A 27,272-nucleotide genomic window follows, 5' to 3' on the forward strand; every position below is an offset into this window, starting at 1 on the left:
ATCAGATTACCGACCAACACACCCGGTCTGCCACTAGGGGGCATCAGATTACCGACCAACACACCCGGTCTGCCACTAAGGGGGGCATCAGATTACCGACCAACACACCCAGTCTGCCACTAGGGGGGCATCAGATTACCGACCAACACACCCGGTCTGCCACTAGGGGGCATCAGATTACCGACCAACACACCCGGTCTGCCACTAGGGGGGCATCAGATTACCGACCAACACACCCAGTCTGCCACTAGGGGGGCATCAGATTACCGACCAACACACCCAGTCTGCCACTAGGGGGCATCAGATTACCGACCAACACACCCTGTCTGCCACTAGGGGGCATCAGATTACCGACCAACACACCCAGTCTGCCACTAGGGGGCATCAGATTACCGACCAACACACCCAGTCTGCCACTAGGGGGCATCAGATTACCGACCAACACACCCAGTCTGCCACTAGGGGGCATCAGATTACCGACCAACACACCCAGTCTGCCACTAGAGGGCATCAGATTACCGACCAACACACCCAGTCTGCCACTAGGGGGGAATCAGATTACCGACCAACACACCCAGTCTGCCACTAGGGGGCATCAGATTACCGACCAACACACCCAGTCTGCCACTAGGGGGGGAATCAGATTACCGACCAACACACCCAGTCTGCCACTAGGGGGCATCAGATTACCGACCAACACACCCAGTCTGCCACTAGGGGGCATCAGATTACCGACCAACACACCCAGTCTGCCACTAGGGGGCATCAGATTACCGACCAACACACCCAGTCTGCCACTAGGGGGCATCAGATTACCGACCAACACACCTGGTCTGCCACTAGGGGGCGATATCTCATTATACGCTCTCATTGGTGCTTAAAAGCGTTTCCATTTATCACTGTTACAACATAATAGAGAAGGAAACTACATGTATTACAACCAGTATGCTGTCGAAATGTATTATAACAATAAACAACAAATAAAATCACATAAATCCAATGCATCCATTTGTATGGAACCATGTAATCCCCAGTGGTAGGCTATATATACAGGCACACAGGGACATACAGAGCTGTGTGATCACAAACACACCAATGAATGTGCCGCATGCTCGTTCAATCTCTCCAAACCCCGATCTCTCCAAAACCAAATCAGAGCTCTAACAAAGCATCACTCCGGTAAACCAATGGACCTAGTTTCCACCTGGTACCTGGCCTAGTTTCCACCTGGTACCGGGTCTAGTTTCCACCTGGTACCTGGCCTAGTTTCCACCTGGTACCTGGCCTAGTTTCCACCTGGTACCTGGCCTAGTTTCCACCTGGTACCTGGCCTAGTTTCCAACTGGTACCTGGCCTAGTTTCCACCTGGTACCTGGCCTAGTTTCCACCTGGTACCTGGCCTAGTTTCCACCTGGTATTTGACCTAGTTTCCACCTGGTACCTGGCCTAGTTTCCAACTGGTACCTGGCCTAGTTTCCACCTGGTACCTGGCCTAGTTTCCACCTGGTACCTGGCCTAGTTTCCACCTGGTACCGGGCCTAGTTTCCACCTGGTACCTGGCCTAGTTTCCACCTGGTACCTGGCCTAGTTTCCACCTGGTACCGGGCCTAGTTTCCACCTGGTACCGGGCCTAGTTTCCACCTGGTACTTGGCCTAGTTTTCACCTGGTACCGGGCCTAGTTTCCACCTGGTACTGGGCCTAGTTTCCACCTGGTACTTGGCCTAGTTTTCACCTGGTACTTAGCCTATTCCATTCCTCACAGACCAAAGGACTTCCTCGCTCCTTATATGGCTGACCCGCTCAGTGGAGACGTCAGAGGCACACCCGTCTTGTCCAAGCACATTATCCCATTCTCTACAGGACACGTCCAGCCATCATCAAAAACCCGCTTTCTCTCGCTGTTGTCTTTCCTTTCACCGATAACTCCTAACTCATTGGAATAGCACGAGCCACGGTGCCGCTGTTTTCATGAACCCGGTTCTAGTTTCTGCGTCACCGCCTCAGCTCCGTACAACACGGGATATCTGATTAGTGTGCCCGGTTTTACCGGAATTAGAGAATGACTCACATTTTGGAAAAGAGATTGCTTTGCCTCCAGTGTGGATTTTGACTGGATTGCGTGTGTGTTTTAATGTGTGTGTTTTTCCCTCGGTGTTTCTGATGGTGGATCACTTCTCTGGACCGAGCTATTTAGAAATGGTACTTTAATTTGCTGAGTGACTATATTCAGTCAGATTGTTCACGCATTTATCCAGCACCGGCGCTTTACATACTGCTATGCTTTATGCTTCTTAAGTACTGAATAGAATGGTGCAATAATTTTGTATTTATATATTTGTGCCTTTACTTGTCGACACCCGCGGGCAGCACACTGGGGTGACAACGAAACGGAACGTTTTGGAAACATTAACGGATAGATATGGCAATGGTAACGTGGAGAAACGGCGAGGAAAATATCGCCCGCGACTCTCAAGGCGGAATCTCTTCCCCCGTCTCTCAAGTCGGACCGTTATCCCTCTCTACCGACCTAACGGGACACCTCAATCCCATACCCTCTCTGGATATCCACTCGACACATCAGACACCCCAAGGCGCTCATTCAAGCAATACATCTCAATCTATCACTAGTCAAACGTCGACTAACTCCGTGGACAAACAACAGCTTCAGCAGATCGAGTGTGTGGTGTGCCGGGATAAATCCAGCGGGAAGCATTACGGCCAGTTCACATGTGAGGGGTGTAAGAGCTTCTTCAAACGGAGCGTCAGGCGAAACCTCAGCTACACCTGCCGCGCTAGTAGGAACTGTCCCATTGATCAACACCACAGGAATCAATGCCAGTACTGCAGACTCAAGAAATGTGTCAAAGTGGGAATGCGGAGAGAAGGTAAACAAGCATGTTTCTCATCTCCCTTTAGGTCACTTATAGCCTGTAGCTGTAGTCACTAGAAGCCAATGATTTAAAAAAAAAACACACACAAAAAACAAACTGATTATCTAAAGATACGGCTCGTAAACACAACTACATTTTAACAACATAGTCATCCGTGTAGTTCAGATAGGCTATAAGATAATATAACACTGTTAAATCTCCATTACTGAGCTCCTAATAATAGTCTCCATGCTGTTATTGTCCATGAGCTTATTGTCTCGGAGGAATAAAGACAGTGGGTTGTGTGTGTTTTTACCCGCTTAGAAAACAAGGAGTTAAATAGGATATATAGCCGTGTATGAAGCAAGCGATAGAATCCCTTTTTGTTCCATCAGGATTGGTAGACATGTATTCACACGAACACGCCGCTATTCACTATACTTACCAATAGGATCTGCCACCTTGTAGGCCAACGTTATCTACCCGACATTAATATTGATATGTCACCTTGTAGGCCAACGTTATCTACCCGACATTAATATTGATATGTCACCTTGTAGGCCAACGTTATCTACCCGACATTAATATTGATATGTCACCTTGTAGGCCACCGTTATCTACCCGACATTAATATTGATATGTCACCTTGTAGGCCACCGCACCGTTATCTACCCGACATTAATATTGATATGTCACCTTGTAGGCCAACGTTATCTACCCGACATTAATATTGATATGTCACCTTGTAGGCCACCGCACCGTTATCTACCCGACATTAATATTGTCTCTGTCTCGTTGTATCACAGCGGTTCAGAGAGGAAGGATGCTCCCATCTCAACCGTACCACGGTCAGTTCTCCATAACCAACGGAGACCCGCTCCAATGCCACTCCTACCTATCTGGATACATCTCGCTGCTCATGCGAGCCGAGCCCTACCCTGCTCATGCGAGCCGAGCCCTACCCCACATCCAGATACAGCACGCAGAGTATGCAGTCCAACAACGTCATGGGAATGGAGAACATCTGCGAGCTGGCCGCCCGGATGCTGTTCTCTGCGGTGGAATGGGCCCGAAACATCCCCTTCTTCCCCGACCTCCAGATCACCGACCAGGTCGCCTTGCTCCGGCTCACTTGGAGCGAGTTGTTCGTGTTGAACGCGGCCCAATGCTCAATGCCTGTGCATGTGGCTCCTCTCCTGGCTGCGGCGGGGCTACACGCCGCCCCCATGTCGGCGGAGAGAGTCGTGTCTTTCATGGACCATATCCGGGTCTTCCAGGAGCAAGTGGAGAAGCTGAAGGTTCTGCATGTTGACTCAGCCGAGTACAGCTGTATTAAGGCTATTGTTCTCTTTACGTCAGGTAAACACACACACACACACACGCTATGCTTCACTGCTGTTCACTGTGACTGGTATCAATACAAACCCAAAACATAGACAAGCATCACCCTCATCGGTAACAGGAACAGCTGTAGTGGTATCAATACAAACCCAAAACATAGACAAACATCACCCTCATCGGTAACAGGAACAGCTGTAGTGGTGTTCCCAAATCACCACAAATCAACTATATCAATTACCCCTCAAATTCACTTTTCAGACAATCCTATGAGTTGAATGCCGAATGTGAAAACGTAATCTGTCTACTAAAAATACCTGCAAAAATATTGAGGCAATTGGACTCAACAACGTTCGTGAATTATATAAATATATGATGATTTTATACATTTGTTTTTACCATAATTAATTCAGCATGGTTATTATATAGGCCGCTGTGAATTATATGGTATGATTAATAATATTATTGGCGTTTGATTTAATTAATTACATTTCTTTTCAAACTACTAATAATAATAATTATCTAAATATTTTACAGGCTAATTTTGTTAGTTGTATGACCTACAGACATGTAAGTCATTCACCTATCATCAGCCACACAACTTAACCATTACCGACAGAAAATTAAATATTTCATAATAAAGAATAAAGACAAGTCTACCTATATTTAATTTCGTTTTGCAGAATTTCTTAAATGCCGTAATGTATTGAAACAGAAAATTAAATATTTCATAATAAAGAATAAAGTCAAGTCTACCTATATTTAATTTCGTTTTGCAGAATTTCTAAATGCCGTAATGTATTGAAACAAATCGGCCTTAGCCTAATAGGCCATATGGTGGAGAGATGAATGATAAATTATTTTTTATGTCCTATAAAAAATAAGAAACCAAATCATGTATTTTGTCAACTCAAGTCGATGGACGCCTTGACTGACGGTAAAGAAATAGTATTAGACTGGTCCCAGCAGAACCAGGCCAGGAGCAGAGTTCATTCTGTGCGCTAGGACATAACCCTAGCGACATGGAGGGAGTTAGCGACATGGAAAGCGCCACAGCGTTGCATTCAGAATTATGTTTTTAAATCTGATTTTAAAAATGCATTTGAAGAGTGCATCTATAGTGTGGAGCAGTCTGAGAAAAGGCCTATAGGCCTGTTTGTGATGTTATTTTCGACCCGTTTTATGTAGCAGACAGGGATGTACGTTTTATAGGCCTGTTGTGATGTTATTTTCGACCCGTTTTATTTAGCAGACAGGGCTGTACGTTTTATAGGCCTGTTTGTGATGTTATTTCGGACCCGTTTTATTTAGCAGAGGGCTGTGCGTTTTATAGGCCTGTTTGTGATGTTATTTTCGACCCGTTTTATGTAGCAGACAGGGCTGTGCGTTTTATAGGCCTGTTTGTGATGTTATTTTCGACCCGTTTTATGTAGCAGACAGGGCTGTACGTTTTATAGGCCTGTTTGTGATGTTATTTTCGACCCGTTTTATTTAGCAGACAGGGCTGTGCGTTTTATAGGCCTGTTTGTGATGTTATTTTCGACCCGTTTTATTTAGCAGACAGGGCTGTGCGTTTTATAGGCCTGTTTGTGATGTTATTTCGGACCCGTTTTATGTAGCAGACAGGGCTGTGCGTTTTATAGGCCTGTTTGTGATGTTATTTTCGACCCGTTTTATTTAGCAGACAGGGCTGTGCGTTTTATAGGCCTGTTTGTGATGTTATTTTCGGACCCGTTTTATTTCAGAGGGCCATGTTCTATTGAAAAGCCACTGTAGCGCCATTTTGAGTGAAGCAAATACGGCATAATTTCCTTTGTCTTGTTTTTAACGCAGTTAAATTGATTTCATATGAAACGCAGTTAAATTGATTTCATATGAACAATGTATGAAAAATGTATGCACTTACTCTGGATAAGAGCGCTCTGGTTAAGAGCGTCTGCTAAATGACTAAAAATGTAAAATGTAAAAATGTAATAAATTGGAGTGGGCCTATATGGGCATACAACACACTGTATTAACAATAGCCTATACTAATATTGATTTCGAAAAATTGCAGTAGGCGTTAAATTAAATGTCTATGCCATATTTGGCTGGATTTACACAAGCAGCCCAATTCTGATATTTTGCCCAATTATTCGGTTAAACAGCTGATCTGATCTGATCTGACTAAAAGAGTAAAAACGAGAATGGAATTGGGCTGCCTGTGTAAACTCAGCCATTGTATTATTTGTAATGAAATGATGATCTAATATTAGCCAATATTGCATTGTACACGAAGAAGATAAGTCTATATTATTGCTAATGATTTCTGATTTGAATTCTCTGTTTTTATAGATGCGTGCGGTCTGTCAGACGTGACTCACGTGGACGACCTTCAGGAGAAGTCCCAGTGCGCCCTGGACGGGTACATCAGGAACCAGTATCCAAACCAACCGAACCGGTTCGGGAAGCTATTACTCCGTCTGCCCTCTCTACGCACCGTCTCCTCGTCCGTTATAGAACAGTTATTCTTCATCCGGTTGGTCGGAAAAACACCAATAGAAACTCTCATTAGGGATATGTTGCTTTCAGGAAGCAGTTTTAATTGGCCTTACATGTCGATGCAGTAGAATAAGAACATTCTAGAATACTCCAGGAATGGAATCATAGAACTAGAATTGTTCTATGGATGGAACCTTTGCTGCCTGTTCCTCTGACAGTATCTTTCTAAAGCACCTTTATCTGTTACTGTACCACCAGCTAAATGTGGCTCTGTCCAGAGTACCCCTGGAGTACCCCCTCATTCTAAAGCAGTGGTTCACAACCTTTATCTGTTACTGTACCACCAGCTAAATGTGGCTCTGCCCAGAGTACCCCTGGAGTACCCCCTCATTCTAAAGCAGTGGTTCACAACCTTTATCTGTTACTGTACCACCAGCTAAATGTGGCTCTGCCCAGAGTACCCCTGGAGTACCCCCTCATTCTAAAGCAGTGGTTCACAACCTTTATCTGTTACTGTACCACCAGCTAAATGTTGCTCTGCCCAGAGTACCCCTGGAGTATTTTACCAGTAGGCCTATGGTCCCATCAGTCTTCTCAAGTACCCCCTGAGGACAGGTCAAGTACCCCCAGGAGTCCTAGTACCCCCTGAGGACAGGCCAAGTACCCCCTGAGGACAGGTCAAGTACCCCCAGGAGTCCTAGTACCCCCTGAGGACAGGCCAAGTACCCCCAGGAGTCCTAGTACCGCCTGAGGACAGGCCAAGTACCCCCTGAGGACAGGCCAAGTATCCCCAGGAGTCCTAGTACCCCCTGAGGACAGGCCAAGTACCCCCAGGAGTCCTAGTACCCCCTGAGGACATGCCAAGTACCCCCAGGAGTCCTAGTACCCCCTGAGGACAGGCCAAGTACCCCCAGGAGTCCTAGTACCCTAGTACCCCCTGAGGATAGGCCAAGTACCCCCAGGAGTCCTAGTACCCCCAGGAGTCCTAGTACCCCCAGGAGTCCTAGTACCCTAGTACCCCCTGAGGATAGGCCAAGTACCCCCAGGAGTCCTAGTACCCCCTGAGGACAGGCCAAGTACCCCCAGGAGTCCTAGTACCCCCAGGAGTCCAAGTACCCCCAGGAGTCCTAGTACCCTAGTACCCCCTGAGGACAGGCCAAGTACCCCCAGGAGTCCTAGTACCCCCTGAGGACAGGCCAAGTACCCCCAGGAGTCCTAGTACCCTAGTACCCCCTGAGGATAGGCCAAGTACCCCCAGGAGTCCTAGTACCCCCAGGAGTCCTAGTACCCCCAGGAGTCCTAGTACCCTAGTACCCCCTGAGGATAGGCCAAGTACCCCCAGGAGTCCTAGTACCCCCAGGAGTCCAAGTACCCCCAGGAGTCCTAGTACCCTAGTACCCCCTGAGGATAGGCCAAGTACCCCCAGGAGTCCTAGTACCCCCTGAGGACAGGCCTAGTACCCCCAGGAGTCCTAGTACCCCCTGAGGACAGGCCTAGTACCCCCAGGAGTCCTAGTACCCCCTGAGGACAGGCCTAGTACCCCCAGGAGTCCTAGTACCCTAGTACCCCCTGAGGATAGGCCTAGTACCCCCAGGAGTCCTAGTACCCCCAGGAGTCCTAGTACCCTAGTACCCCCTGAGGATAGGCCAAGTACCCCCAGGAGTCCTAGTACCCCCTGAGGACAGGCCTAGTACCCCCAGGAGTCCTAGTACCCCCTGAGGATAGGCCAAGTACCCCCAGGAGTCCTAGTACCCCCTGAGGACAGGCCTAGTACCCCCAGGAGTCCTAGTACCCCCTGAGGACAGGCCTAGTACCCCCAGGAGTCCTAGTACCCTAGTACCCCCTGAGGATAGGCCAAGTACCCCCAGGAGTCCTAGTACCCCCAGGAGTCCTAGTACCCCCTGAGGACAGGCCTAGTACCCCCAGGAGTCCTAGTACCCCCTGAGGACAGGCCTAGTACCCCCAGGAGTCCTAGTACCCTAGTACCCCCTGAGGATAGGCCTAGTACCCCCAGGAGTCCTAGTACCCCCAGGAGTCCTAGTACCCCCAGGAGTCCTAGTACCCTAGTACCCCCTGAGGATAGGCCTAGTACCCCCAGGAGTCCTAGTACCCCCTGAGGATAGGCCTAGTACCCCCAGGAGTCCTAGTACCCCCAGGAGTCCTAGTACCCTAGTACCCCCAGGAGTCCTAGTACCCCCAGGAGTCCTAGTACCCCCTGAGGATAGGCCTAGTACCCCCAGGAGTCCTAGTACCCCCTGTTCTAAAGCATGAAAAGAGACTAATTAAATGGCGGGGATCCTCCTCACAAATCATGATTTTGGAAACAAAAAATACTATTTATTTGACACTGTATCTATATATATTGTGCTTGTTAATTATGTTATTTTTTTGGAACAAATGTTTTTCATTTGACCGAGGATAAGAAAATGACAAAGGGAATTGTTATAGTTTTTCCCCTACTTTGTCTTTTGTCCATACATGTCTTTTTGTATAATAACATGAATAGTTTCTTTAAATATTTCAATAAGCACAGTAGTACAGGAGAACTCTAATACTATTTGAGATGATCCAGTCACACAGATGTCCTAGATGGCAAAGGTCCGGACGGATAATGTCATTTATCAGTGTAACAGACCCTCACAACCCAACCCGCTCAACTGTTCAAACCCCTTAGCAGTTTTAAAGCTCATTTCCTGCAATTCTACACATTTTCCATGTCTTATGTGTGTTCATATGATACCAGGAGTCAAATCCCGACCGAATTAAATGTGAAAATTAAATAAAAAATGTTTAAAAAAAAACTTATTCTAGGTCCAGATCCCACGGTCCTTATTGACTCCGTTCTGGGTCCAGATCCTTATTGACTCCGTTCTGGGTCCGGATCCCACGGTCCTTATTGACTCCGTTCTGGGTCCGGATCCCACGGTCCTTATTGACTCCGTTCTGGGTCCGGATCCCACGGTCCTTATTGACTCCGTTCTGGGTCCAGATCCCACGGTCCTTATTGACTCCGTTCTGGGTCCGAATCCCACGGTCCTTATTGACTCCGTTCTGGGGGAGAATCCCACGGTCCTTATTGAGTATGGCTGGTATAGTGTACCATATCGCCAGTTCATGTAACCACTGACAGAACTATATTCATGTAACCACTGATAGAACTATATTCATGTAACCACTGATAGAACTATATTCATGTAACCACCATCCCACTGATAGAACTATATTCATGTAACCACCATCCCACTGATAGAACTATATTCATGTAACCACTGATAGAACTATATTCATGTAACCACCATCCCACTGACAGAACTATATTCATGTAACCACCATCCCACTGATAGAACTATATTCATGTAACCACCATCCCACTGATAGAACTATATTCATGTAACCACTGATAGAACTATATTCATGTAACCACCATCCCACTGATAGAACTATATTCATGTAACCACCATCCCACTGATAGAACTATATTCATGTAACCACCATCCCACTGATAGAACTATATTCATGTAACCACTGATAGAACTATATTCATGTAACCACCATCCCACTGATAGAACTATATTCATGTAACCACCATCCCACTGATAGAACTATATTCATGTAACCACCATCCCACTGATAGAACTATATTCATGTAACCACCATCCCACTGATAGAACTATATTCATGTAACCACTGTAGCATATTCATGTACCACCATCCCATAGCAGAACTATATTCATGTAACCACCATCCCACTGATAGAACTATATTCATGTAACCACCATCCCACTGATAGAACTATATTCATGTAACCACTGATAGAACTATATTCATGTAACCACCATCCCACTGATAGAACTATATTCATGTAACCACCATCCCACTGATAGAACTATATTCATGTAACCACTGATAGAACTATATTCATGTAACCACCATCCCACTGATAGAACTATATTCATGTAACCACCATCCCACTGATAGAACTATATTCATGTAACCACCATCCCACTGATAGAACTATATTCATGTAACCACCATCCCACTGATAGAACTATATTCATGTAACCACCATCCCATTAGCAGAACTATATTCATGTAACCACCATCCCACTGATAGAACTATATTCATGTAACCACTGATAGAACTATATTCATGTAACCACCATCCCACTGATAGAACTATATTCATGTAACCACCATCCCACTGATAGAACTATATTCATGTAACCACCATCCCACTGATAGAACTATATTCATGTAACCACCATCCCACTGATAGAACTATATTCATGTAACCACCATCCCACTGATAGAACTATATTCATGTAACCACCATCCCACTGATAGAACTATATTCATGTAACCACCATCCCACTGACTCATGAACTATATTCATGTAACCACCATCCCACTGATAGAACTATATTCATGTAACCACCATCCCACTGATAGAACTATATTCATGTAACCACCATCCCACTGATAGAACTATATTCATGTAACCACCATCCCACTGATAGAACTATATTCATGTAACCACCATCCCACTGATAGAACTATATTCATGTAACCACCATCCCACTGATAGAACTATATTCATGTAACCACCATCCCACTGATAGAACTATATTCATGTAACCACCATCCCACTGATAGAACTATATTCATGTAACCACCATCCCACTGATAGAACTATATTCATGTAACCACCATCCCACTGATAGAACTATATTCATGTAACCACCATCCCACTGATAGAACTATATTCATGTAACCACCATCCCACTGATAGAACTATATTCATGTAACCACCATCCCACTGATAGAACTATATTCATGTAACCACCATCCCACTGATAGAACTATATTCATGTAACCACCATCCCACTGATAGAACTATATTCATGTAACCACCATCCCACTGATAGAACTATATTCATGTAACCACCATCCCACTGATAGAACTATATTCATGTAACCACCATCCCACTGATAGAACTATATTCATGTAACCACCATCCCACTGATAGAACTATATTCATGTAACCACCATCCCACTGATAGAACTATATTCATGTAACCACCATCCCACTGATAGAACTATATTCATGTAACCACCATCCCACTGATAGAACTATATTCATGTAACCACCATCCCACTGATAGAACTATATTCATGTAACCACCATCCCACTGATAGAACTATATTCATGTAACCACCATCCCACTGATAGAACTATATTCATGTAACCACCATCCCACTGATAGAACTATATTCATGTAACCACCATCCCACTGATAGAACTATATTCATGTAACCACCATCCCACTGATAGAACTATATTCATGTAACCACCATCCCACTGATAGAACTATATTCATGTAACCACCATCCCACTGATAGAACTATATTCATGTAACCACTGATAGAACTATATTCATGTAACCACCATCCCACTGATAGAACTATATTCATGTAACCACCATCCCACTGATAGAACTATATTCATGTAATCCACTGATAGAACTATATTCATGTAACCACCATCCCACTGATAGAACTATATTCATGTAACCACCATCCCACTGATAGAACTATATTCATGTAACCACCATCCCACTGATAGAACTATATTCATGTAACCACCATCCCACTGATAGAACTATATTCATGTAACCACCATCCCACTGATAGAACTATATTCATGTAACCACCATCCCACTGATAGAACTATATTCATGTAACCACCATCCCACTGATAGAACTATATTCATGTAACCACCATCCCACTGATAGAACTATATTCATGTAACCACCATCCCACTGATAGAACTATATTCATGTAACCACCATCCCACTGATAGAACTATATTCATGTAACCACCATCCCACTGATAGAACTATATTCATGTAACCACTGATAGAACTATATTCATGTAACCACCATCCCACTGATAGAACTATATTCATGTAACCACCATCCCACTGATAGAACTATATTCATGTAACCACCATCCCACTGATAGAACTATATTCATGTAACCACCATCCCACTGATAGAACTATATTCATGTAACCACCATCCCACTGATAGAACTATATTCATGTAACCACCATCCCACTGATAGAACTATATTCATGTAACCACCATCCCACTGATAGAACTATATTCATGTAACCACCATCCCACTGATAGAACTATATTCATGTAACCACCATCCCACTGATAGAACTATATTCATGTAACCACCATCCCACTGATAGAACTATATTCATGTAACCACCATCCCACTGATAGAACTATATTCATGTAACCACTGATAGAACTATATTCATGTAACCACCATCCCACTGATAGAACTATATTCATGTAACCACCATCCCACTGATAGAACTATATTCATGTAACCACCATCCCACTGATAGAACTATATTCATGTAACCACCATCCCACTGATAGAACTATATTCATGTAACCACCATCCCACTGATAGAACTATATTCATGTAACCACCATCCCACTGATAGAACTATATTCATGTAACCACCATCCCACTGATAGAACTATATTCATGTAACCACCATCCCACTGATAGAACTATATTCATGTAACCACCATCCCACTGATAGAACTATATTCATGTAACCACCATCCCACTGATAGAACTATATTCATGTAACCACCATCCCACTGATAGAACTATATTCATGTAACCACCATCCCACTGATAGAACTATATTCATGTAACCACCATCCCACTGATAGAACTATATTCATGTAACCACCATCCCACTGATAGAACTATATTCATGTAACCACCATCCCACTGATAGAACTATATTCATGTAACCACCATCCCACTGATAGAACTATATTCATGTAACCACCATCCCACTGATAGAACTATATTCATGTAACCACCATCCCACTGATAGAACTATATTCATGTAACCACCATCCCACTGATAGAACTATATTCATGTAACCACCATCCCACTGATAGAACTATATTCATGTAACCACCATCCCACTGATAGAACTATATTCATGTAACCACCATCCCACTGATAGAACTATATTCATGTAACCACCATCCCACTGATAGAACTATATTCATGTAACCACCATCCCACTGATAGAACTATATTCATGTAACCACCATCCCACTGATAGAACTATATTCATGTAACCACCATCCCACTGATAGAACTATATTCATGTAACCACCATCCCACTGATAGAACTATATTCATGTAACCACCATCCCACTGATAGAACTATATTCATGTAACCACCATCCCACTGATAGAACTATATTCATGTAACCACCATCCCACTGATAGAACTATATTCATGTAACCACCATCCCACTGATAGAACTATATTCATGTAACCACCATCCCACTGATAGAACTATATTCATGTAACCACCATCCCACTGATAGAACTATATTCATGTAACCACCATCCCACTGATAGAACTATATTCATGTAACCACCATCCCACTGATAGAACTATATTCATGTAACCACCATCCCACTGATAGAACTATATTCATGTAACCACCATCCCACTGATAGAACTATATTCATGTAACCACCATCCCACTGATAGAACTATATTCATGTAACCACCATCCCACTGATAGAACTATATTCATGTAACCACCATCCCACTGATAGAACTATATTCATGTAACCACCATCCCACTGATAGAACTATATTCATGTAACCACCATCCCACTGATAGAACTATATTCATGTAACCACCATCCCACTGATAGAACTATATTCATGTAACCACCATCCCACTGATAGAACTATATTCATGTAACCACCATCCCACTGATAGAACTATATTCATGTAACCACTGATAGAACTATATTCATGTAACCACCATCCCACTGATAGAACTATATTCATGTAACCACTGATAGAACTATATTCATGTAACCACCATCCCACTGATAGAACTATATTCATGTAACCACTGATAGAACTATATTCATGTAACCACCATCCCACTGATAGAACTATATTCATGTAACCACTGATAGAACTATATTCATGTAACCACCATCCCACTGATAGAACTATATTCATGTAACCACTGATAGAACTATATTCATGTAACCACCATCCCACTGATAGAACTATATTCATGTAACCACTGATAGAACTATATTCATGTAACCACTGATAGAACTATATTCATGTAACCACTGATAGAACTATATTCATGTAACCACCATCCCACTGATAGAACTATATTCATGTAACCACTGATAGAACTATATTCATGTAACCACTGATAGAACTATATTCATGTAACCACTGATAGAACTATATTCATGTAACCACCATCCCACTGATAGAACTATATTCATGTAACCACCATCCCACTGATAGAACTATATTCATGTAACCACCATCCCACTGATAGAACTATATTCATGTAACCACCATCCCACTGATAGAACTATATTCATGTAACCACCATCCCACTGATAGAACTATATTCATGTAACCACCATCCCACTGATAGAACTATATTCATGTAACCACTGATAGAACTATATTCATGTAACCACCATCCCACTGATAGAACTATATTCATGTAACCACCATCCCACTGATAGAACTATATTCATGTAACCACTGATAGAACTATATTCATGTAACCACCATCCCACTGATAGAACTATATTCATGTAACCACCATCCCACTGATAGAACTATATTCATGTAACCACCATCCCACTGATAGAACTATATTCATGTAACCACCATCCCACTGATAGAACTATATTCATGTAACCACCATCCCACTGATAGAACTATATTCATGTAACCACCATCCCACTGATAGAACTATATTCATGTAACCACTGATAGAACTATATTCATGTAACCACCATCCCACTGATAGAACTATATTCATGTAACCACCATCCCACTGATAGAACTATATTCATGTAACCACCATCCCACTGATAGAACTATATTCATGTAACCACTGATAGAACTATATTCATGTAACCACCATCCCACTGATAGAACTATATTCATGTAACCACCATCCCCCTGATAGAACTATATTCATGTAACCACCATCCCACTGATAGAACTATATTCATGTAACCACCATCCCACTGATAGAACTATATTCATGTAACCACCATCCCACTGATAGAACTATATTCATGTAACCACCATCCCACTGATAGAACTATATTCATGTAACCACCATCCCACTGATAGAACTATATTCATGTAACCACCATCCCACTGATAGAACTATATTCATGTAACCACCATCCCACTGATAGAACTATATTCATGTAACCACCATCCCACTGATAGAACTATATTCATGTAACCACCATCCCACTGATAGAACTATATTCATGTAACCACTGATAGAACTATATTCATGTAACCACCATCCCACTGATAGAACTATATTCATGTAACCACCATCCCACTGACTGAACTATATTCATGTAACCACCATCCCACTGACAGAACTATATTCATGTAACCACCATCCCACTGACAGAACTATATTCATGTAACCACCATCCCACTGATAGAACTATATTCATGTAACCACTGATAGAACTATATTCATGTAACCACCATCCCACTGATAGAACTATATTCATGTAACCACCATCCCACTGACAGAACTATATTCATGTAACCACCATCCCACTGATAGAACTATATTCATGTAACCACTGATAGAACTATATTCATGTAACCACCATCCCACTGATAGAACTATATTCATGTAACCACCATCCCACTGATAGAACTATATTCATGTAACCACCATCCCACTGACAGAACTATATTCATGTAACCACCATCCCACTGATAGAACTATATTCATGTAACCACCATCCCACTGATAGAACTATATTCATGTAACCACCATCCCACTGATAGAACTATATTCATGTAACCACCATCCCACTGATAGAACTATATTCATGTAACCACTGATAGAACTATATTCATGTAACCACCATCCCACTGATAGAACTATATTCATGTAACCACCATCCCACTGATAGAACTATATTCATGTTACCACCATCCCACTGATAGAACTATATTCATGTAACCACTGATAGAACTATATTCATGTAACCACCATCCCACTGATAGAACTATATTCATGTAACCACCATCCCACTGATAGAACTATATTCATGTAACCACCATCCCACTGATAGAACTATATTCATGTAACCACCATCCCACTGATAGAACTATATTCATGTAACCACCATCCCACTGACAGAACTATATTCATGTAACCACTGATAGAACTATATTCATGTAACCACCATCCCATTAGCAGAACTATATTCATGTAACCACCATCCCACTGATAGAACTATATTCATGTAACCACCATCCCACTGATAGAACTATATTCATGTAACCACCATCAAACTGATAGAACTATATTCATGTAACCACTGATAGAACTATATTCATGTAACCACCATCCCACTGATAGAACTATATTCATGTAACCACTGATAGAACTATATTCATGTAACCACCATCCCACTGATAGAACTATATTCATGTAACCACCATCCCACTGATAGAACTATATTCATGTAACCACCATCCCACTGATAGAACTATATTCATGTAACCACCATCCCACTGATAGAACTATATTCATGTAACCACCATCCCACTGATAGAACTATATTCATGTAACCACCATCCCACTGATAGAACTATATTCATGTAACCACCATCCCACTGACAGAACTATATTCATGTAACCACTGATAGAACTATATTCATGTAACCACCATCCCATTAGCAGAACTATATTCATGTAACCACCATCCCACTGATAGAACTATATTCATGTAACCACCATCCCACTGATAGAACTATATTCATGTAACCACTGATAGAACTATATTCATGTAACCACCATCCCACTGATAGAACTATATTCATGTAACCACCATCCCACTGATAGAACTATATTCATGTAACCACCATCCCACTGATAGAACTATATTCATGTAACCACCATCCCACTGATAGAACTATATTCATGTAACCACCATCCCACTGATAGAACTATATTCATGTAACCACCATCCCACTGATAGAACTATATTCATGTAACCACTGATAGAACTATATTCATGTAACCACCATCCCACTGATAGAACTATATTCATGTAACCACCATCCCACTGATAGAACTATATTCATGTAACCACTGATAGAACTATATTCATGTAACCACTGATAGAACTATATTCATGTAACCACCATCCCACTGATAGAACTATATTCATGTAACCACTGATAGAACTATATTCATGTAACCACTGATAGAACTATATTCATGTAACCACCATCCCACTGATATAACTATATTCATGTAACCACCATCCCATTAGCAGAACTATATTCATGTAACCACCATCCCACTGATAGAACTATATTCATGTAACCACCATCCCACTGATAGAACTATATTCATGTAACCACCATCCCACTGATAGAACTATATTCATGTAACCACCATCCCACTGATAGAACTATATTCATGTAACCACCATCCCACTGATAGAACTATATTCATGTAACCACCATCCCACTGATAGAACTATATTCATGTAACCACCATCCCACTGATAGAACTATATTCATGTAACCACCATCCCACTGATAGAACTATATTCATGTAACCACCATCCCACTGATAGAACTATATTCATGTAACCACTGATAGAACTATATTCATGTAACCACCATCCCACTGATAGAACTATATTCATGTAACCACCATCCCACTGATAGAACTATATTCATGTAACCACCATCCCACTGATAGAACTATATTCATGTAACCACCATCCCACTGATAGAACTATATTCATGTAACCACTGATAGAACTATATTCATGTAACCACCATCCCACTGATAGAACTATATTCATGTAACCACTGATAGAACTATATTCATGTAACCACCATCCCACTGATAGAACTATATTCATGTAACCACCATCCCACTGATAGAACTATATTCATGTAACCACTGATAGAACTATATTCATGTAACCACCATCCCACTGATAGAACTATATTCATGTAACCACCATCCCACTGATAGAACTATATTCATGTAACCACCATCCCACTGATAGAACTATATTCATGTAACCACCATCCCACTGATAGAACTATATTCATGTAACCACTGATAGAACTATATTCATGTAACCACCATCCCACTGATAGAACTATATTCATGTAACCACCATCCCACTGACAGAACTATATTCATGTAACCACCATCCCACTGATAGAACTATATTCATGTAACCACCATCCCACTGATAGAACTATATTCATGTAACCACCATCCCACTGATAGAACTATATTCATGTAACCACCATCCCACTGATAGAACTATATTCATGTAACCACCATCCCACTGACAGAACTATATTCATGTAACCACCATCCCACTGATAGAACTATATTCATGTAACCACCATCCCACTGATAGAACTATATTCATGTAACCACCATCCCACTGATAGAACTATATTCATGTAACCACCATCCCACTGATAGAACTATATTCATGTAACCACCATCCCACTGATAGAACTATATTCATGTAACCACCATCCCACTGATAGAACTATATTCATGTAACCACTGATAGAACTATATTCATGTAACCACCATCCCACTGATAGAACTATATTCATGTAACCACCATCCCACTGATAGAACTATATTCATGTAACCACTGATAGAACTATATTCATGTAACCACCATCCCACTGATAGAACTATATTCATGTAACCACCATCCCACTGATAGAACTATATTCATGTAACCACTGATAGAACTATATTCATGTAACCACCATCCCACTGATAGAACTATATTCATGTAACCACCATCCCACTGATAGAACTATATTCATGTAACCACTGATAGAACTATATTCATGTAACCACCATCCCACTGATAGAACTATATTCATGTAACCACTGATAGAACTATATTCATGTAACCACCATCCCACTGATAGAACTATATTCATGTAACCACCATCCCACTGATAGAACTATATTCATGTAACCACTGATAGAACTATATTCATGTAACCACCATCCCACTGATAGAACTATATTCATGTAACCACTGATAGAACTATATTCATGTAACCACCATCCCACTGATAGAACTATATTCATGTAACCACCATCCCACTGATAGAACTATATTCATGTAACCACCATCCCACTGATAGAACTATATTCATGTAACCACTGATAGAACTATATTCATGTAACCACCATCCCACTGATAGAACTATATTCATGTAACCACCATCCCACTGATAGAACTATATTCATGTAACCACCATCCCACTGATAGAACTATATTCATGTAACCACCATCCCACTGATAGAACTATATTCATGTAACCACCATCCCACTGACAGAACTATATTCATGTAACCACCATCCCACTGACAGAACTATATTCATGTAACCACCATCCCACTGATAGAACTATATTCATGTAACCACTGATAGAACTATATTCATGTAACCACCATCCCACTGATAGAACTATATTCATGTAACCACTGATAGAACTATATTCATGTAACCACCATCCCACTGATAGAACTATATTCATGTAACCACTGATAGAACTATATTCATGTAACCACCATCCCACTGATAGAACTATATTCATGTAACCACCATCCCACTGATAGAACTATATTCATGTAACCACCATCCCACTGATAGAACTATATTCATGTAACCACTGATAGAACTATATTCATGTAACCACCATCCCACTGATAGAACTATATTCATGTAACCACCATCCCATTAGCAGAACTATATTCATGTAACCACCATCCCACTGATAGAACTATATTCATGTAACCACCATCCCACTGATAGAACTATATTCATGTAACCACCATCCCACTGATAGAACTATATTCATGTAACCACTGATAGAACTATATTCATGTAACCACCATCCCACTGATAGAACTATATTCATGTAACCACCATCCCACTGATAGAACTATATTCATGTAACCACCATCCCACTGATAGAACTATATTCATGTAACCACCATCCCACTGATAGAACTATATTCATGTAACCACCATCCCACTGATAGAACTATATTCATGTAACCACCATCCCACTGATAGAACTATATTCATGTAACCACCATCCCACTGATAGAACTATATTCATGTAACCACTGATAGAACTATATTCATGTAACCACCATCCCATTAGCAGATAGGACAGTTCAGATGAATTAAGTCATCATAGTATCTGGATATATCTGGTAACTTTCATGTTTCCTGCGTTTCTACATCCTTAATAACAAATAAAGTACATTTGAAAAAGCTATTTTCTTAAGAAGATACATAATTGATGCTTTCCACGTGGACAACTAACCACTAGATCATTCATCAGATGTACTGAGCAGTGTGGAATGACTTCCTCAGTCATATACTGTATCACTGCAGGATGTTGGTAACCTGCAATACTTTCTGTGGCTGCTGCAAATGACTGCAGCGGATGTGCTTGTGTGTGTGACTGTTTTATTGATAAAAAATATCTGTTTTTGGGTTTGTTGATTTTGAAACAACACTCTGATGTACTGTGGCAATGTATTGCCATAGCATATTAAATTATAAATCATGATTTATTAATAAAAGGTATTTCTCATTAAAATGTCTCTCGTTACTGTGTGTGTGTGTGTGTGTGTGTGTGTGTGTGTGTGGACACAGTGCTGCGGTGGAATGTGATATTGGTGTGATCAGTATTTGTTCCTTCCAACTTGTCGTCCTAAATCACAGTAATCTCTTTCTTAGACTGGCGCCATAGTGGTGTCAACATTCATTGGACTTTCTGTCATTTCACGTTACGATATTTCAGAAGCCAGCCAACCATAAAGAGCTACTGTATTCAAAAAGCAATCATGCAGTCAATAGATCGTAAAACATGTATCGCTTTGGATTAAAAAAAATAGCCCAGATATATTTTCATGACTGAAAAATATTAAATAATAATAGTTTCCTTTCAAACGTATAGACAGCTTACTAGTAGTAGGTCTAACTTTGTTCACAAAACGTTACTTAACCAGATGTAGGCTGACGACTGGTGGAATTGTCTTGTTTATCGGCCTATTTGAAGGCTTATAGACAAATATTTCTGATTTCCGCCCAGTTTATTTCAACATTTCCACTGAAGTAGGTCTACAGTTGGCCTAGGTTTATAGTCCTAACTAACACGGTCTAATAAAAAATCTCTGTGATAAATCGTTGCGTTGCCAGGTAAACTCTAGTCAACAGGGCGTGAAAGCAGACGGCCGATTCCGATTGGCTCCCGGTGGGTCGCGTATTAGCGCACCGACAGCGACCTAATGAGCGCCCCCTCGGAGCGGTGTCACACGACGTTAAACCGACTGGACCGCAATATATTAATACCTCAATATTTAGCCTACCACAATACACATGGGCCAAGACGTAGTATATGTTCTAGGTAGGCGAAAGCTTTCTGTTTGGGCGTACAGTTGACAGTCTTCCACCAATATTTGAACAAACGTTCAGCTTCTGAAGGTCTACATAATGTGATATTGATTTATAAATAACAATATACGTTTAATTGTTCGTTTAAAAGTCTACCATTAGACCTGGACTATATCTATTTTATAATCGCCTAAAAACATTAAATTAGTCCCATCACTGAATTGTTATATAGTTTTTTATTTAACCTTTATTTAACTAGGAAAGTCAGTTAAGAACAAATTCTTATTTACAATGACGGGCGACCAAAAGGCCTCCTGCTGGGACGGGGGCTGGGATTAAAAATAAATAATAAATAACATAAATATAGGATAAAACACACATCACGACAAGAGAGACAACATGACACTACATAAAGAGAGACCTAAGACAACAACACAACATGGCAGCAACACAACATGGCAACAACATGGTAGCAACACAACATGGTACAAACATTACTGGGCACAGACAACAGCACAAAGGGCAAGAAGGTAGAGACAACAATACATCACGCAAAGCAGCCACAACTGTCAGTAAGAGAGTCCATGATTGAGTCTTTGAATGAAGAGATGGAGATAAAACTGTCCAGTTTGAGTGTTTGTTGCAGCTCGTTCCAGTCGCTAGCTGCAGCGAACTGAAAAGAGGAGCGACCCAGGGATGTGTGTGCTTTGGGGACCTTTAACAGAATGTGACTGTCAGAACGGGTGTTGGATGGGGAGGATGAGGGCTGCAGTAGATATCTCAGATAGGGGGGAGTGAACAGGTGTTGTATGTGGAGGATGAGGGCTGCAGTAGATATCTCAGATAGGGGGAGTGAACGGGTGTTGTATGTGGAGGATGAGGGCTGCAGTAGATATCTCAGATAGGGGGGAGTGAACAGGTGTTGTATGTGGAGGATGAGGGCTGCAGTAGATATCTCAGATAGGGGGGAGTGAACAGGTGTTGTATGTGGAGGATGAGGGCTGCAGTAGATATCTCAGATAGGGGGGAGTGAACGGGTGTTGTATGGGGAGGATGAGGGCTGCAGTAGATATCTCAGATAGGGGGGAGTGAACAGGTGCTGTATGTGGAGGATGAGGGCTGCAGTAGGATGAGGGCTGCAGTAGGATGAGGGCTGCAGTAGATATCTCAGATAGGGGGGAGTGAACGGGTGTTGTATGTGGAGGATGAGGGCTGCAGTAGATATCTCAGATAGGGGGGAGTGAACGGGTGTTGTATGGGGAGGATGAGGGCTGCAGTAGATATCTCAGATAGGGGGGAGTGAACGGGTGTTGTATGGGGAGGATGAGGGCTGCAGTAGATATCTCAGATAGGGGGGAGTGAACGGGTGCTGTATGTGGAGGATGAGGGCTGCAGTAGATATCTCAGATAGGGGGGAGTGAACGGGTGCTGTATGGGGAGGATGAGGGCTGCAGTAGATATCTCAGATAGGGGGGAGTGAACGGGTGTTGTATGTGGAGGATGAGGGCTGCAGTAGATATCTCAGATAGGGGGGAGTGAACGGGTGTTGTATGTGGAGGATGAGGGCTGCAGTAGGTATCTCAGATAGGGGGGAGTGAACGGGTGCTGTATGTGGAGGATGAGGGCTGCAGTAGATATCTCAGATAGGGGGAAGTGAACGGGTGTTGTATGTGGAGGATGAGGGCTGCAGTAGATATCTCAGATAGGGGGGAGTGAACGGGTGTTGTATGTGGAGGATGAGAGCTGCAGTAGATATCTCAGATAGGGGGGAGTGAACGGGTGTTGTATGTGGAGGATGAGGGCTGCAGTAGATATCTCAGATAGGGGGGAGTGAACAGGTGTTGTATGTGGAGGATGAGGGCTGCAGTAGGTATCTCAGATAGGGGGGAGTGAACAGGTGTTGTATGTGGAGGATGAGGGCTGCAGTAGATATCTCAGATAGGGGGGAGTGAAGCCTAAGAGGGCTTTATAAATAAGCATCAACCAGTGGGTCTTGAGACAGGTATACAGAGATGACCAGTTCACAGAGGAGTATAGAGGGCAGTGATGTGTCCTAGAAGGAGCATTGGTGGTAAATCTGATGGCCGAATGGTAAAGAACATCTAGCCGCTCAGAGCAGCTTTACCTGCCGATCTATAAATTACGTCTCCGTAATCTAGCATGGGTAGGATGGTCATCTGAATCAGGGTTAGTTTGGCAGCTGGTGTGAAAGAGGAGCGATTACGTCAGAGGAATCCAAGTCTAGATTTAAGGAAAATATGACCTCAAAGATAATTAATGTATTTATTGTAATGAACAGGCCTATCGGATGTTTGTGTTTAGAGTTTTAAATAGCGGAAATAATATTTCTACTCATTAGTCCCAGGCTACTGTCATGCTGCCATTTTACTAACGCACTAAACTTCAGACAGACCGCACATGAGATGCCTTAAAAAGCAGCGAGAGCAAAGACCTTATAAAATAACTCGACAGACACTTTATTTTCACAATAACATAAGGAATTTTACACGTTTCTATATGAGGCTACCTACCTTTCGGTTACCGCCACGGGACTAAATCCGTTTGATTCGATGTAATGGAAACTTTCATTTTGCGGTGATTTGATTATAGTTGATCATTTATAAAATTAAAATAAATAAACATACGCCCATTTGTATTTATTAATAAAAAATATTTAAGAGATCTGCAATGTTATTCTCAGAATGAAGTTTTTATTTTTGTGTTATAAATTGCTTTTCATTTTTAGGTGTTGACCCAAACTGCTGATGTCATAGGCTTACTTCCGTCTAAGGGAAATGTAAAGAAACCAGTTCAAACAGTTTATGTAAATGTGTCAAATAGCGATGTTAAGATGTCAGCTAACACCCACATCACCCCATACCTCAACTCTAAATCCTCTTTTCAAGTCTATTTTCTTAATGACCTTTGAACTTTAGTTGTCAAATGGCCAATTCCAGGAATGCGGCGTAGCTAGTCCCAATTCCAGGACTTTAACATTTATAGGAGTATAATTTAGACATTCAAATTGTATTTATTTATATTGACTGTCGTTTATCTGATTGGAGTTGGAGGACTATGAATATAATAGACGGAGTGAATTCGCGTTTAAAGAGATGGAACACTTTAGCAGTTTACCCGCTGAATTTCTATAATCCTCAAAATGTATTGAGTTAGGATTTATTCACATTTCAATTATTATATCCCAGGGAAATTGTTTATTGTTCACCCTTTTGAGGAATAGACCTATCAATAAAGATAGTGAACTAGGTGTATATTAGAGGAATAGATAATCAATAAAGATAGTGAACTAGGTGTATATTAGAGGAATAGACAATCAATAAAGATAGTGAACTAGGTGTATATTAGAGGAATAGATAATCAATAAAGAAAATGAACTAGGTGTATATTAGAGGAATAGATAATCAATAAAGATAGTGAACTTGGTGTATACTAGAGGAATAGATAATCAATAAAGATAGTGAACTAGGTGTATACTAGAGGAATAGATAATCAATAAAGATAGTGAACTAGGTGTATATTAGAGGAATAGATAATCAATAAAGATAGTGAACTAGGTGTATACTAGAGGAATAGATAATCAATAAAGATAGTGAACTTGGTGTATACTAGGATTTTCTGTCTGAAACAATTATTGAATTATAAAGGAAGGAAATTGTCGTTATTAAATTGAGTCACTAGTATTGTTTAACTATATGAAATGACGGTAATAGTTGTCAGGCTGTAACTGCGTCATTTAATGTCATCTGTGAGCAAATGATGCAATCTGTTCACCTTCTAAACTCCACAACTTGTTTCTGGATGAACGTTTTTCTTTGAATTTTACGGTAACATTACATAGATGGTGTGATCATTTCAATTCTGTTTTAATTGACATTTTTTCAATCCAAACTCAGCATCTTTTATTCTATACAAACTATTTTTCTCAAATACAAATCCACGCAAATTCAACCAGTATTTGTTTTATATATTGCAGACGGATAATTAAACCAGACATATGTTGATATCTTCTGAGCCAGAACATGTTGCGGTAGCTCCGTCGTTGAATCCGTTCTGTGAGGACCGTCGTTGAATCCGTTCTGTGAGGACCGTCGTTGAATCCGTTCTGTGAGGACCGTCGTTGAATCCGTTCTGTGAGGACCGTCGTTGAATCCGTTCTGTGAGGACCGTCGTTGAATCCGTTCTGTGAGGACCGTCGTTGAATCCGTTCTGTGAGGACCGTCGTTGAATCCGTTCTGTGAGGACCGTCGTTGAATCCGTTCTGTGAGGACCGTAGTTGAATCCGTTCTGTGAGGACCGTCGTTGAATCCGTTCTGTGAGGACCGTCGTTGAATCCGTTCTGTGAGGACCGTCGTTGAATCCGTTCTGTGAGGACCGTCGTTGAATCCGTTCTGTGAGGACCGTCGTTGAATCCGTTCTGTGAGGACCGTCGTTGAATCCGTTCTGTGAGGACCGTCGTTGAATCCGTTCTGTGAGGACCGTCGTTGAATCCGTTCTGTGAGGACCGTCGTTGAATCCGTTCTGTGAGGACCGTCGTTGAATCCGTTCTGTGAGGACCGTCGTTGAATCCGTTCTGTGAGGACCGTCGTTGAATCCGTTCTGTGAGGACCGTCGTTGAATCCGTTCTGTGAGGACCGTCGTTGAATCCGTTCTGTGAGGACCGTCGTTGAATCCGTTCTGTGAGGACCGTCGTTGAATCCGTTCTGTGAGGACCGTCGTTGAATCCGTTCTGTGAGGACCGTCGTTGAATCCGTTCTGTGAGGACCGTCGTTGAATCCGTTCTGTGAGGACCGTCGTTGAATCCGTTCTGTGAGGACCGTCGTTGAATCCGTTCTGTGAGGACCGTCGTTGAATCCGTTCTGTGAGGACCGTCGTGGCCGTAGTTGAATCCGTTCTGTGAAGACCGTCGTCGTGGCCATAGTTGAATCCGTTCTGTGAGGACCGTAGTTGAATCCGTTCTGTGA

General features: G+C 42.1%; 1 protein-coding gene across 1 annotated transcript; it reads left to right on the top strand.

Moving 5' to 3' along the window:
• The first annotated feature begins 1,755 nt into the window (after window positions 1-1,755).
• On the top strand, window positions 1,756-9,495 carry LOC106588112 (COUP transcription factor 2). Its single transcript, XM_014176786.3, is given in 4 exon segments — window positions 1,756-2,886; window positions 3,678-3,784; window positions 3,786-4,230; window positions 6,544-9,495. Coding segments are annotated over 4 exon segments (1,293 nt in total). The 5' UTR covers window positions 1,756-2,420; the 3' UTR covers window positions 6,819-9,495.
• The last annotated feature ends 17,777 nt before the right edge of the window (window positions 9,496-27,272 follow it).

The sequence above is a fragment of the Salmo salar genome, chromosome 26, assembly GCF_965601325.2.
Source record: "Salmo salar chromosome 26, fSalSal1, whole genome shotgun sequence".
In the NCBI taxonomy this organism is placed as follows: domain Eukaryota; kingdom Metazoa; phylum Chordata; class Actinopteri; order Salmoniformes; family Salmonidae; genus Salmo; species Salmo salar.